This window comes from Galeopterus variegatus, unplaced genomic scaffold, assembly GCF_000696425.1.
Source record: "Galeopterus variegatus unplaced genomic scaffold, G_variegatus-3.0.2 Scaffold674, whole genome shotgun sequence".
NCBI lineage: Eukaryota > Metazoa > Chordata > Mammalia > Dermoptera > Cynocephalidae > Galeopterus > Galeopterus variegatus.
In genome coordinates this window covers 157,707-171,470 of record NW_007726785.1, presented here as the reverse complement: position 1 = coordinate 171,470, position 13,764 = coordinate 157,707, and the positions used below count along the sequence as shown (strand labels likewise).

Here is a 13,764-nt window from a genome sequence, read left to right as displayed (position 1 = left end):
GGTTGCCCTTTAACCAGCTGAGCTAACTGGCCAGCGCACTGTTTTTTTTATAATAGAAAGAACATCTTAGTTTTTAAGATACTACCTGATTTCATTAATATATTTTTCCTTATTAATATAACATTTTTTTTTTTTTTTGTCTTTTTCCGTGTCCGGCAACGGATCGTAACCCTCAGTGTCGCCCCCGCACCGGACCGGGACCGGCAACGGGATCGCAGCCCTCGGTGTTGCTCCCGCGCCTCGCTCAGCCAGTGAGCGGGAACCGGTCTGCATGTGGGATCCGAACCCTCGGCGGGAGCGCCGCCGCACCTCCCAAGTGACGCACTATAGCAGTGCGCCACCGGGCCGGCCCTTAATATAACATTTTAATTGACATTAGTTACTTGTTAGAGTAAAGTTGATAAAAATATTTTATAATATGTAAGTATAATTTTACTGATTGAGCTTAAGAATATCAAGATAGAATTACTTATATTGCATTTTTTATTGCTCATTGATTAAAAATTATAATAATTGCATTAAATCTACTTAAACTTAAAATATTTGACATACTCTCCCAAATTTTTGCTGAGTGTATGACTTGATTATATATAGTTGTTATACCTTTTAAATGAGAAAATTAAAAAAACACTTGCCATAGTTGTACACATTTATTTTGCAGAAAGAAATACATGATTTGGAAATACAATTAACTGCCGTTGTGACAAGTGAACAGCATTATTCAAAACAGGTTAAAGATCTGAAAACTGAGCTTGAAAATGAGAAGTATGTTTTCAATCTATTTATAAACAGATTATGCATTTAATTCCAAAGCTTTCTAGTAATAAATAATAAATTAGTAAGTTATGTTCAGTATTTATTTGAATGGATTTAAAGTTGTGTTTTATTCCTAGCTAGAGATCAAAATAATTTACCAATTTCCTTGCTAAGGGAAGTGCATATCACTGACATTAAAAGAGTACATCACAAAGTTGAGAAACACTTTAGAAGATCAGTATACTACTTTTCTTGGAGCTATTTAGTTTCCCATAAAATTAATCATTTGCAGTTCTAACAAGGTATTTGGTTGTTTTGCTAAATTATTTCATAGGTTTGTATTAAAAAAATGTCAAAATCCAAATTCATTTCTTACATTCTCCAAATAAAATATTTAATTGAATGATTTCACCTACTTGGTAAGTTTAAATTGGAGAGAAAGGAGGGGTGAGAATTATTGTATTATTACTCAGAGAGAAGTAAATTCAAGTAGCCAGTCTAGTGATAAGCATGATTTTTTCCCTTTGGTTGCTTCTCATCTCTAGATGAAAATGATTTCCATTCCTTTGGGTATATACTCAGCAGTGGGATTGTTGAATTGTATGGAACTTCTTTTTGAAGTTATTTGAGGACCCTCCATCCTGTTTTCCATAATGGCTGCACTAATTTACAGTCCCACCAACAGTAGGAGGGTTCTCCTTTCTCTGCATCCTTGTCAGCATTTGTTAATCTCTGTCTTTTTGATAATGGAGAAATAAACAGTTTATGCAACATCTTCTCCCTTCCCTTTTTGATCCCATTCTCTGCTTCTGGTACCCTTTCAATACTACTTTTCCTAGGAGCTGTGTGTAAAATTCGTCTATTAATCAAAATCCCTTTTAATGGGTTGACTGGTTAGTTATTTATACTTTAGTAAAAAATTATGTCGTCCTTGAGATATTTACTTTTTCAACCTTTCATTGCTTAGTGAAAAACCTTATCTCATCTTTGATGAATTTCCAGTGTCACTAAGTAGGAGGACATAATAGGTGTTCCTGAAATCACTCCATTGAGCCACACATTCCTGTGCCTTCATTTAAAAATAGTCCTTGTTGTAACCAATAACAGCAATAATCTTTCTTCCAATGTAGAACACTTGAGACATTTCAAAAGCGGTTTAGGTGTTGAGCACAAACCCATGTAGTTTTATTTATTTCAATGAAAATATTTTAATTAAAATAATTCATGCCTCATGTACTACTTTAATCAAATTACCAGAAGTTTGGAACTATTTCTTACAGTCTACTAGGCAGAAAAATGTGAGGAAAATAATGTACTCTTCAAAATTTGTGGAAAAGTATGGGGAGATGAGAGTATGGGGAATATCCAAGGAAATATATTGTATGACATTTCAAAAATTTGTTATAGAAAAATTTCAAACATGTACAAAATAGAGGGAATAATGTAATGAACCAGTATGAACCTATCATCTAGCTTCAGGAATTATTAACTAGTGGCCAGTCTTATTTCATTTATATCCCCTGCCTTTCCTCCCTTCCCCCTAAGATTGTTTTGAATAAATTTCATATCATATCATTTCATATGTAAGTATTTTGGTATGACATATTTTTAAAAACTAGGCTTAAGAATACTGAATTAACTGCAAGCTGCAACAAGCTTTCACTGGAGAACAAAGAACTAGCACAAGAAACAAGTGATATGGCCCTAGAACTCAAGAAACAGCAAGAAGATATTAATGTGAGTTGAAAAAGAAAGTACTGTACCAGTGACAGTTTTCTTGCCTGTCAAATTAGGGAGTTAAAATAAGTGACCTCCAAGGATTGCTTCAGCTTTAAAAATATGATTGTCTTACTGCTGAAACTTTGTTTTAGAAGAAAAATATGCCTATTGATTTTAGGTGGTGATAATGGACAATAGAATATTGAGGCTACCCATAGATAGAGTTAATCTAATATTAAGCATCAAGATTTTTATAAAGTGTTTAGTTAAAAAGTATTTATTAAGTCATGTAAGACTGTGCAGGGTAGAGTTATGAATCAAATATTACCCTTTCTCTTTAAGAGTTATGACTTAATAGAAAAAATAGAAAATGCTCAAATAACTTAAATAAAATAGGATATCATATGTGTTTTTAAAAGTGGGATAAAGTGTTATCAGGGTCACAGTATCACTTCTGCCTTGGTGGAAGAGAAGGCTTCAGACAGAATATATCACTGATTTTGGCCTTAAAAGATAAATTATGAGTCCACTAGGTAACAATGAATAGAAAGCATTCCTTGAAGCCTCAACAATAAGAGCAAAGGATACAAAGGTCAAAATATCACTGTGAAACAGTAAATAAGACTTGTTTTGTTTGCTGCTATATAGAAATTGTTAGGAAAATAATTAAAGTTAGACTAGAAAAGTAGTGTAAATCTATGCAAGTTAAGTAGTCCATTCTTTTGCTTTATGTATGACTAAATAAATTTTATGTTGATAGGTAAAGGGCTGAAATATTGGTTGCAATTTTATTTTTGTTGAAATAATATAAACAACATTGATTATGTCTTTAGAATAGCAAAAAGCAAGAAGAAAGGATGTTGAAACAAATAGAAAATCTGGAAGAAACAGAAACACGATTAAGGTAAGACTAATGAGTTGGCCTTTTTTGTCTGGCAAAAGATTTTAGTACTTCTATATTGGTACAGTTAAGTTAGATTAAACTTATATTGAATATTGCATAAAGTAAAAAATTTATGCTCAAATTACTGTTTTGGAATTTGTCTTAAAAATAGAATTGTAATGTCTTTTTTTTGAAACTTAAGAGATTGTACATATCTGTGAGTACAGCATTGAATATAAATGCCTGTGTGCAATGCGTGATGGTCAAATCAGAATAATTAGTAATATTAAACATTATACAATATTATTATTTTTTGTGGCTCTTTACCAATTTCTTGCTAACCTCTCCTCCCACTCCCCCTTTCCCATCTCTGGTGACTTCAGTTCTGTCTCTGTTTTTGAAAGTTCCATGTATTATTTTGATTGTTGCATCTTTCTTTTTTATTTTAAAAATATATTTGTTTATTTTTTTTAGCTCCCACTTATGAGTAGGGGCATCTGGTATTTCTGTTTATGTGTCTGGCTTATTTCACTTAGCATAATTTTCTCTAACTTCATCCATGTTGCTGCAAATGGAAGAATTTCATTCTTTTTTAGGGCAAAATAGTATTCCATTGAGTATATATAACACATTTTTCTTTTCTTTATTTTTTTTTTTTTATTAAAGATGACCGGTAAGGGGATCTTAACCCTTGACTTGGTGTTGTCAGCACCACGCTCAGCCAGTGAGCAAACCGGCCATCCCTATGTGGGATCCGAACCCGGGGCCTTGGTGTTATCAGCACCGCACTCTCCCGAGTGAGCCACGGGCCGGCCACATTTTTCTTTTTTTAGTTTTGTCTATAAAATTTATTTTTTCCAAAGGCATATTTATTTATTTATTTTTTATTGAAACGTAGTTGATGGTACATATCTGGGGGGTACAGAGTTAAGTATCAATACCTGTGTGCAGTGTGTGATGCTCAAATCAGTATAATTAGCATATTCAACATTATACAATGTAATCATTTTTCATGGCCCTTTACCAATTCCTCCCTTAGTCCTCCTCCCCCTCCCCCTTTCCCACCTCTAGTAGCCTCAGTTCTGTTTTCTTCTTTTGAAAGTTCAGTGTATTATTGTGATCGTTTTATCTTTCTTACTTTAAAAAAAAAAATTATTTGTTTATCTTTTTACCTCCTACTTAGGAGTGAGGACATGCAGTATTTCTTTCTGTGCCTGGCTTAATTCACTTAACATAAGTTTCTGTAAGTTCATCCATGTTGTCGTGAATGGCAGTATTTCATTCTTTTTTATAGCAGAGTAGTATTTCACTGTGTAAATACACATTTTCCTTATCCAGTTATCCAGTGATGTACATTTAGGTTGGTTCAAACTCTTGGCTATTGTAAATAGAGCTGTGATAAGCATGCAGTGTAGGAATCCCTTTTACATGATGATTTCCATTTCTTTGGGTGTATATCCAGCAGTGGGATTGCTGGATTGTATGGCAATTCTGTTTGTAGTTGTTTGAGGAACTTCCATACTGTTTTCCATAATGACTGCACTAATTTACAGTCCTATCAAAGTATAGGAAGGTTCCCCTTTCTCCTCATCCTTTCCAGCATTTGTTATTCTCTGTCTTTTTGATCATAGCCAATCTAGGCGGGGTGAGATATCTCAACTTGGTTTTGATTTGCATTTCCCTGATGCTGAGTGATGTTGAGCATTTTTTAATGTCTGTTGGACATTTGTATATCTTGCTTTGAGAAATGCCTATTCAGCTCCATTGTCCATTTTTTAATCAGGTTACTTGTTTTTTTCCTAAGTTGTTTGAGTTCCTTGTATATTCTGGATATTAATCCTTTGTTGTATGCAGAGTTTGCAAATATTTCCTCCCATTCTGTAGGTTGTCTTTTTGCTCTGTTAATTGCTCTATCGTGTAGAAGCTTTTTAGTTTGATATAACCCCATTTGTTAATTTTGCCTTATGTTGTCTGTGCTTTTGGGGTCCTATTTCATAAAGTTTTGCCCAGTCCTATTTCCCGAAGTATTTACCCTATGTTTTATTTTAGTAGTTTTATAGTTTTAGGTCTTATATATAAGTCTTTATTCCATTTTTAGTTGATTTTGGTATATGGCAAGAGGTACAGGTCTAATTTCCTTCTTCTACATATGGATATCCAGTTTTCCCAGCTCTGTTTATTGAAGAGGCAATCTTTTTCCCAATGTATGTTCTTGGTTCCTTTGTCAAAGAGCAGTTGGCTGTAAGTATGTGGGTTGATTTCTGGGTTCTTTATTCTCTTCCATTGGTCTGAATGTCTGTTTTTATGCCAGTACCATGCTGTTTTGGTTACTATAGTTTTGTAGTATACTTTGAAGTCAGGTAGTGTAATGCCTCTAGCTTTATTTTTTTATTATTTTTAAATTTTTTAAAAATTAATTAATTAATTAATTAATTAATTATTTAAAAAGATGACCGGTAAGGGGATCTTAACCCTTGACTTGGTGTTGTCAGCACCACGCTCACCCAGTGAGCCAACTGGCCATCCCTACATGGGATCTGAACCCGGGGCCTTGGTATTATCAGCACCACACTCTCCCGAGTGAGCCACGGGCCGGCCCTAGCTTTATTTTTTTATACTCGGGATTGCTTTGGCTATCTGGGGTCTTTTGTTGTTCCATATAAATGTTAGGATTGTTTTTTCTATTTCTGTGAAGAATGTCATTGGCATTTTATGGGGATTGTGTTGAATCTGTAGATTGCTTTGGGTAGAATGGACATTTTCACAATGTTAATTCTTCCAATCCAAGAACATGGAATGTCTTTCCATTTTTTTGTGTCTTCTTTAATTTCTTTCAACAGTGATTTGTAGCTCTCATTATAGAGATCTTTCACCTCTTTGGTTAAATTTACTGCTAGACATTTTATTTGTTTGGTGACTATTGTAAATGGGCTAGCTTTCTTGATTTCTTTTTTTGCTAGTTTTTCATTGGAGTATTAAAATGCTACTGATTTTTGTGTGTTGATTTTGTATCCTGCAACTTTACTGAAATAAGTTTATCAATTCAGAGTTTTTTGGTAGAGACTTTAGGCTTTTCTGTTTATAGGATCCTTTCATCTGCAAACAGAGGCTATTAGACTTCATCTTTTCCAATCTGGGTGCCCTTTCTTTCTTTCTCTTACCTGATTGCTCTGGCTAGTACTTTCAGTACTATGTTAAATAAGAGTGGTGAGAATGGGAATCCTTGTCTTGTTCTCGTTCTTAAGGATTCAGGATGATATTGGTGGTGAGTTTGTTGTATATGGCTTTTTCATGTTGAGATATTTTCCTTCTGTACCTAATTTGCAAGAATCTTTATCTTGAAAGGTTAGATTTTTTTAAAATGCTTTTTCTGCATCTATTGAGATAATTATATGGTTTTGTCCTTGATTTTGTTGATACGGTGTATCACATTTATTGACTTGCATGTATTGAACCATCCTTGCATCCCTGGGACAAATCCCACTTGATCATCTTATATAATTTTTTTTGATGTGTTGCTGTATCCTGTTGGCTAATATTTCATTGAAGATTTTTGTGTTGATGTTCATCAAAGATACTGGCCTATAATTTTTTGTGTGTGGTATCTTTGTGTGGTTTTGGTATTAGGGTGATGCTGGTCTCATAGAATGAGTTTCGAAAAATGGCCTCTGTTACTAGATTTTAGAATAGTTTGAAGAGAACTGGTATTAATTCCTCTTTATAGATTTGGTAGAATTCAGCAATAAAGCCATCTGATCCTTGGCTTTTCTTTGATGGGAGACTGCTGAGTATTGCTTCAATCTTGTTGCTTGTTATTGGTCTGTTCGGGCTTTCTACTTCTTGTTTCAGTGCTGGTGGTATGTATGTGACCAGAAATTTATCCATTTCTTCTAGGTTTTCAAATTTGTTGGTGTATAGTTTTTTATAACATTCTGTAATGATTCTTTGTATTTCTGTAGTATCAGTTGTAATGTATCCATTTTCATTTCTAATTTTTGGTATTTGGGTGTTTTCTCTTCTTTTTCTAGTTAGCATAGCTAGTGGTTTTTCTATTTTGTTTTCTTCTCAAAAAACCATCCTTTTGTTTTATTGACTTTTGTGTCATTTTTGGGTCTCTATTTCATTTAGTTCTGCTCTGATCTTTATTTCTTTCCACCTACTAATTTTGGGATTGGATTGTTCTTGTTTTTCTAGTTCTTTGATGTATAGCATTAGGTTGTTTATTTGAACTCTTTCTATTCTTTTGATGTGTTCATTGCAATAAACTTCCTTTTTAGTACTGCTTTTGTAGTATCACACAGGATTTGGTATGATGTGTCTTTATTTTCATTAGTTTAAAGAAATTTTTTGATTTCCATTTAATTTCTTCTGGGACCCATACGTCTGTTCATGAGCATGTTATTTAATTTCCATGTGTTTGTATAATTTCAGAATTTCACTTGTTATTGATTTCTAGTTTTAGTCTATTGTGGTCTGTAGAGATTCTTGAATTGATATCAGTTTTTCAAAATTTGTTGCGTCCTTATTTGTGAGTCCTTATTTGTGACCTAATGTCATCTATCCTGGAGAATGTTCCATGTGCTGATGATAAGAATGTATATTCTGTAATTGTTGGATGAATTGTTCTGTAGATGTCTGCCAGGTCTACTTGGTCTAAAGTTTGGTTTTAATCCTGAGTTTCCCTGTTGATTTGTTGCTGAGAGGATCTGTCCAATGTTGAGAGAATGGTGTTCAAATCCCCAACTATTCTCATATTGAGGTCTGTCTCTTTCCTCAGGTCCAGTAGTATTTGCTTTATATATCTGGGTGCTCTAGTGTTTCGTGCATATGTACTTATGATTATTATGTCTTCTTGCTGGATAGATACCTTTATCATTTTATAATGACCTTTTTTGTTCTTTTCATGGTTTTTTTTTGGTTTAAAGTCTATTTTATTCTATTTTAGATCTATTTTATTCTATGTAAGTATAGCTATTCCTGCTCTCATTTTTGGTTTCCATTTGTGTCGTATATCTTTTTCTGTCCCATCACTATTTGTCTGTGTGTTCTTTACAGGTGAGGTCAGTCCCTTGTAGACAGTTTATAGTTGGGATATAGCTTGTTAACCCAATCAATCACTCTGTGTCTTTTGAGTGGGAAATTTAATCCATTTAATTTAAGGTTGTTATTGAAAGGTATTTTCTTACTCTTGGCACTTAATAGCTTTTTGTGTGGTTGATTTAAATATCTTTTGTTCCTTTCTTTCCCGTTTATTGTTTGTCTTTGGTGTGTGTTGCTTTTTTGAGATGGCATGGTGTAGTTTCTTGCTCTTTCTTGTTTGCATATCTGCTCTACCAATGGCGTTTGTTCTTTCTCTTGTATTCATGGTAGTGATTATAATTTTTTGGCTTCCAGGTACAGGACTCTGTTAAGGAATTCTTGTAGAGCTTGTCATGTGGTATTAAACTCGTGCAGCTTTTGTTTGTATGGTAAATACACTTTTTTCCCCTTGTTACTGAAGGATAGCATTGCTGGGTATGGCATTCATGGCTGCAGTTTTTTTCTTTTAGTGCTTTGAATATATCATCCCATTCTCTTCTGGCCTGTGGAGTTTCTGCTGAGAAGTCTGATGTTAGTCTGATAGGGAATTCCTTATACTTTACTTGATGCTTTTCTCATGCAGTTTTTAGGATTCTTTCTTTGTTTTTGACTTTTGACCATTTGATTACAATGTGTCTCAGAGGATATTTTTGGATTGAATTTGTTCGGAGATCTGTAAGCCTGTTTGATTTGGAAGTCCATAGTATCTCCACCAATACCTGGGAATTTCTTTCCTATTATTTCATTGAATATGTTTTCAATGCCTTTTCCTTTCTACCCCACTTCTGGACATTCCATGATTCAGATGTTTGTGTTTAAGGTTGTCTGATAGCTCTTGTAGACTTTCTTTTTCTTTTCTTTTCTTTCTTTTTTTTTTTTTTTTTTTTTTTTTTTTTTTTTTTTTTTTTTTTTGTCTGCTTGAGTTATTTTGTAAAGACTGTCTTTGGAGATCAGAAATTCTTTCTTCTGCTTGCTCTAGCCTGCTGCTTATGCTCTCTGTCATAGTTTATATTTTATTGAATGAGACTTGCAGTTCCAGGAGTTCTGTTACATTCTTTTTTATGGTATTTATCTCTTTGTAAATTTCTTCCTCCATGTCCTGGATTGTTTGTCTCATTTTGTTGTGTCATCTGTCTAAGTGTTTTTGTATCTTACAGAGTTTCTTTAAGATTGTCATTCAGAATTCCTTTTCAGACATTTCAAGGGTTTCCAGTTGTTTGGGATCTGGTATTTGAGAATTGTAGTATTGCTTTGGTGGTGTCAATATTTTCTTGTTTTTTTGTATTTCTAGTATCCCTATAGTGATGCCTGGTCATCTAGAGGAATGGTTGCTTCTTCTACTACTCTGGTTGTCTTTTGAAGAGAGAGACTCCCTCTTGTAGATTTGTAATGTACTGCTCGATGGGTGGGACATTTTAGTTTTGGTTCTGGGTAGACTCAGTTGTCTTAGCAGATCCAGATAGACTCTGTTGTTCTGGGTAGGCCTGGTAGTTCTCAGTAGACTCAGTAGTTCTAGGGGGTGCCAGCAGCTTCATCTGTGTCTGGTCATGCATGGGTGGGTGGGGCTGTGTGGGCAGCTGGGGCAGCTGAGACTGCATAGGTGTCTGGGTGTATGGGGCCCCATGGGCAGCTGGATGGCTGGGCTTACGCATGTGGGTGGGGCCATATGGGTGGCCGGGCAATTGGGGTCACATGGGTGGCCAGGGCTCTGTGGTCAGCTGGATGGTTAGGGCTGTGTGGGTGACTGTGGCCACTGGGGCACATGTGGTGCCTGACAGCAGGGCCCATGTGGGTGGGAGGTGCCGTATGTACATCCAGGTTGCTGTGCCTATGTAGGTGGCTGTGGCTGCATAGGTGGCTAGATGGCTAGGCGCATGTGGTCAGTTCGGGCCATGTGGGCACCTGAGTGGTTGGGATCTCGTATGTGGCCAGGGCCATGCAGGCAGCTGCAGTGCTGGAGCTGTGCTGGTGGTTGGGACCAGGTGGGCCACTGGGTGGTACCCTGTGGGCCATGCAGTGGAGTGTGCTGCACAGAATGATCTCCTGTGTGGGGAGAAGGGCCAAAGCTTTGGGACTAGACAGTGGCAGAGGAGACTATGGCAGTGGTGGTTGTGGGCTGAGGTAGGTGTAAGAGAATGGTTACCTCTGGAAAGTGCTCACAGCCAGGTAGATTCACAAGGGAGAATTCCTCCTAGCCAATCCTGGTTTTGGAGACTTGTGGGCAGCTGAAGTTGTGTGCCTCTTTCTCCTCTCTACACCACCCTGCTTGGTTTTTATGCTCCACAGGATCCTCACCAGGCTCCTGCTGCCATCTCATGCTCTCCCACCAATGCTCTCCCCTGTACTTAGCTGTCCATTTCTTGCTCTTGTCCCTTTCTGTGGGAGGATTGTATATTGGACACCTCTAGTCTACCATCTTGCCCTGCCTCTAATGTCTGTTTTATAATTAGTGTTGAAACAGTGAGATTAGACAGAAAGTAATTTTAAAGCATCATACACTTTCTAATTATTTAGAAAGTACACTAGTCATATTCTAGAAAATTTCGAAGAGAAATTTAAAAAGTGCTTCTAAGCACATAAGTTATTACGTTGGAGTATTTATACTCACTGTTTATTTTAAAGAATATATTTTGTTCTTCTTTGTAATCAATGAAATATAATTCTTATATGTGTCTTTTCCATTTAACATTGTTTTAAGCATTGTCCATGTTTCTAGGTGTTTTCATAATCATCTGTTTTAAGACTTGTATACCAGTCAATTAAGTGGATGTAAGAACATTATTCATTTTAACCATTTTCATTTTTATTTTTGGATATTTACATTTTCCAGTTTTTCACTATTATTGTTTCACTACAGTAAATAATATTGTAGTAAATATCTTGGCACATGTAGACTTTTCCTCATTTTGAATTTGATAGGATAAATTTCAAGTAATAGAATTTATTAGGTCATAGGAATAATTATTTCAGTGACTTGATAGTCAAATGGTTTCCAGAAGGTTGCATTGGTTGTGAATCATATAATACAACCAATGTTTTATGAAAATGCTGGCTCCAAAATGTTTTAATTGTTATTGGGTGCTATCATTAATTTATTGATAATTTAAAAGTAAAATTAACATTATTCTTATGATTTCTAATTTCTGTTTTGTGGATAAGCTTGGAATTTATGTTTTCTTATTAGAATTTCTGTTCTTTAAAAAATTATCCAATTTACACTAATCTTTTGAAGTCTTTATTGTTTCCTTATTGATTTGTTCAAGCTTTAAAAATATATTAATTCTTTATCTGTTTTATTTACAGTGCATATTTTCCCTAACCTGTTGTTTCTCTTTCACTTTGGAGAATTTTTTTTTTATATGGAAGTTTTTTTTATTTTGTATTAAATTTGATTGCCTTTCCTTTTATGATTTTACTATTGCTTTTGTACTTAGAATTATTTTCTTGCCTGCCTGGAATCAAATATTAATCTTTTCTTTAATTGTTTTTAAAGTTTGTAGATTGATGTTTAGTTTAGCTTTTTCTTTTTTAAATAATAAAAGCATTCCAAGCCATCAGTTTACTTCTGAACACACTATAAATTTATGACATGGTGTTTGATATGCAATGTTTCCTTGTTCATTATTTTCTAAATAATCTGTTTTTGTAGTTTGTTTCCTTTTAATCTCTTGGTAACTTAGATTATTTCCATATATTTGGGGTCTATTGTTTGTATTTATTTCTGAAATATTCAGTTTTGCTTTCTTGTGTTTGGTTAAAGAATGTGATTTTTAAAACTTCCTCTTATTTGAAGTTATTTGAGATGTTCTTTAGACCTACTACAGTACCTCCTTGATATGAGTGTTTGTGAATTATATGAAGTACTATGAATAAAGTGCTGAGAGCACTGCCTGATGCCTAGTCAGTGCTTAATAATTGTTAGCTGTTACTTTCCAAATCTGGAAAATAGTAGTCTTTCATTATACCTCTAATGATTGCTTTTGTCCCTTTTCCTCTATTTTCTTCTTCAGAAGTAGCTGTTATCTTTCGATTGTATCTGTATGCAGTTTTTGCATGGCCATTTACACCCAGGTCACACTTAGCAATATATTAGTGGTAATATGGGATACTACAATTTAAAAAAAAAAGCTTAAAGTATTTATCTGAGAAAAAGCACCATTGCTTTTCTATGCAACAGATAAATTTTTAATTAAAATATATTTGAAAGGATAATACATACATATGATGCAAAATTTAAAGGGACAAAGGAGCACATTAGGAAAGGAAAGTATCTTTCTTATCCTTTGTTATTCCTGCTATCCAGTTTCTCTCCCAGGGGTATCACTGTTTCTTTTCTATGTTTCTAGGATACTCTGTGTTTGCAATAATATATGTATGAAATATCTCATTAATGTAGTTCTTCATTAAAATCACTTGTAATTATGTTCCTAATTTATTTGTATACTATTATAAATATTTCTTCAAATAATGACTCATTTATGGGTAAGAAAACATTAAAATATTGACTTAAGAATTAGTGTTACTTTCTAGGGTTTTTTTAAAATAGAAAATGACTATACGGATCCAGATAATTAATTTCAAAATAAATGTATAATTAATTTAAATGTAGGAGTGGAAGCGTGACTATTGTACTTAATGCATAAAAAACTACCAGACAAAATAAAAAAATAAACCAAGAAAAGATAATGGTCAACAGTTTAGAAATCCTAGAAAGGAAATAAAATGAAAATACAACTTTTATTATAATATCACTCTTCTGTTTTCTCTTAGGAGTGAACTCATATCTGTGGTAGAAGAGCTAAAGCAGAAAGGAGATGAAGTTAAATGTAAATTAGACAAGAGTGAAGAAAATGTACGTTATATTTAATAATAGATTGTATCACAAAATTTCAAATCATAAAAGCAACACTATGTGTCTAAAAAAAATAAAGTAAAATATGTTATTGTATAAATAACTAGTGATCTAGGGACTGTTGTAGGCCCTTAACCTTAAAAATAAGGGCAAAGTTGGATTATTTTGCTTATATGATCTACATCTGGAAGAATTAGTAGCATAATTCTGAAGTTCTTTTTTTTTTATTTTTTTATTTTTGTTTTTTTTCGTTAAATTTTTATTTTGTCAATATACAATGTATATGATTATTATGGCCCATCACCGACACCTTCCTCCCTCCTCCCTCTCTCCCCTCCCCCCCCAAGAATGTCCTTTCCGTTTGCTTGCTGTAACAACTTCAAAAAAGTATAGTTGTTATATCTTCTATCTTCTCCCCCCCCGCCCCCCCGGGTTTTTTTTGTTGGGTTTGTGGGGGATTTTTTTTTTTTTTTTT

At 34.2% G+C, this 13,764-nt stretch overlaps 1 protein-coding gene across 1 annotated transcript in view; it reads left to right on the top strand.

Annotated features, from left to right (window-relative positions):
- SYCP1 (synaptonemal complex protein 1) overlaps positions 1-13,764 on the top strand; it is a 122,862-nt gene that overhangs the window by 50,003 nt on the left and 59,095 nt on the right. The window contains exons 18-21 of the mRNA XM_008571278.1: positions 662-765; positions 2,376-2,493; positions 3,309-3,379; positions 13,208-13,289. Of these exons, the coding sequence (XP_008569500.1) occupies positions 662-765; positions 2,376-2,493; positions 3,309-3,379; positions 13,208-13,289 (375 nt within the window). The remainder of the gene's footprint in view (positions 1-661; positions 766-2,375; positions 2,494-3,308; positions 3,380-13,207; positions 13,290-13,764) is intronic.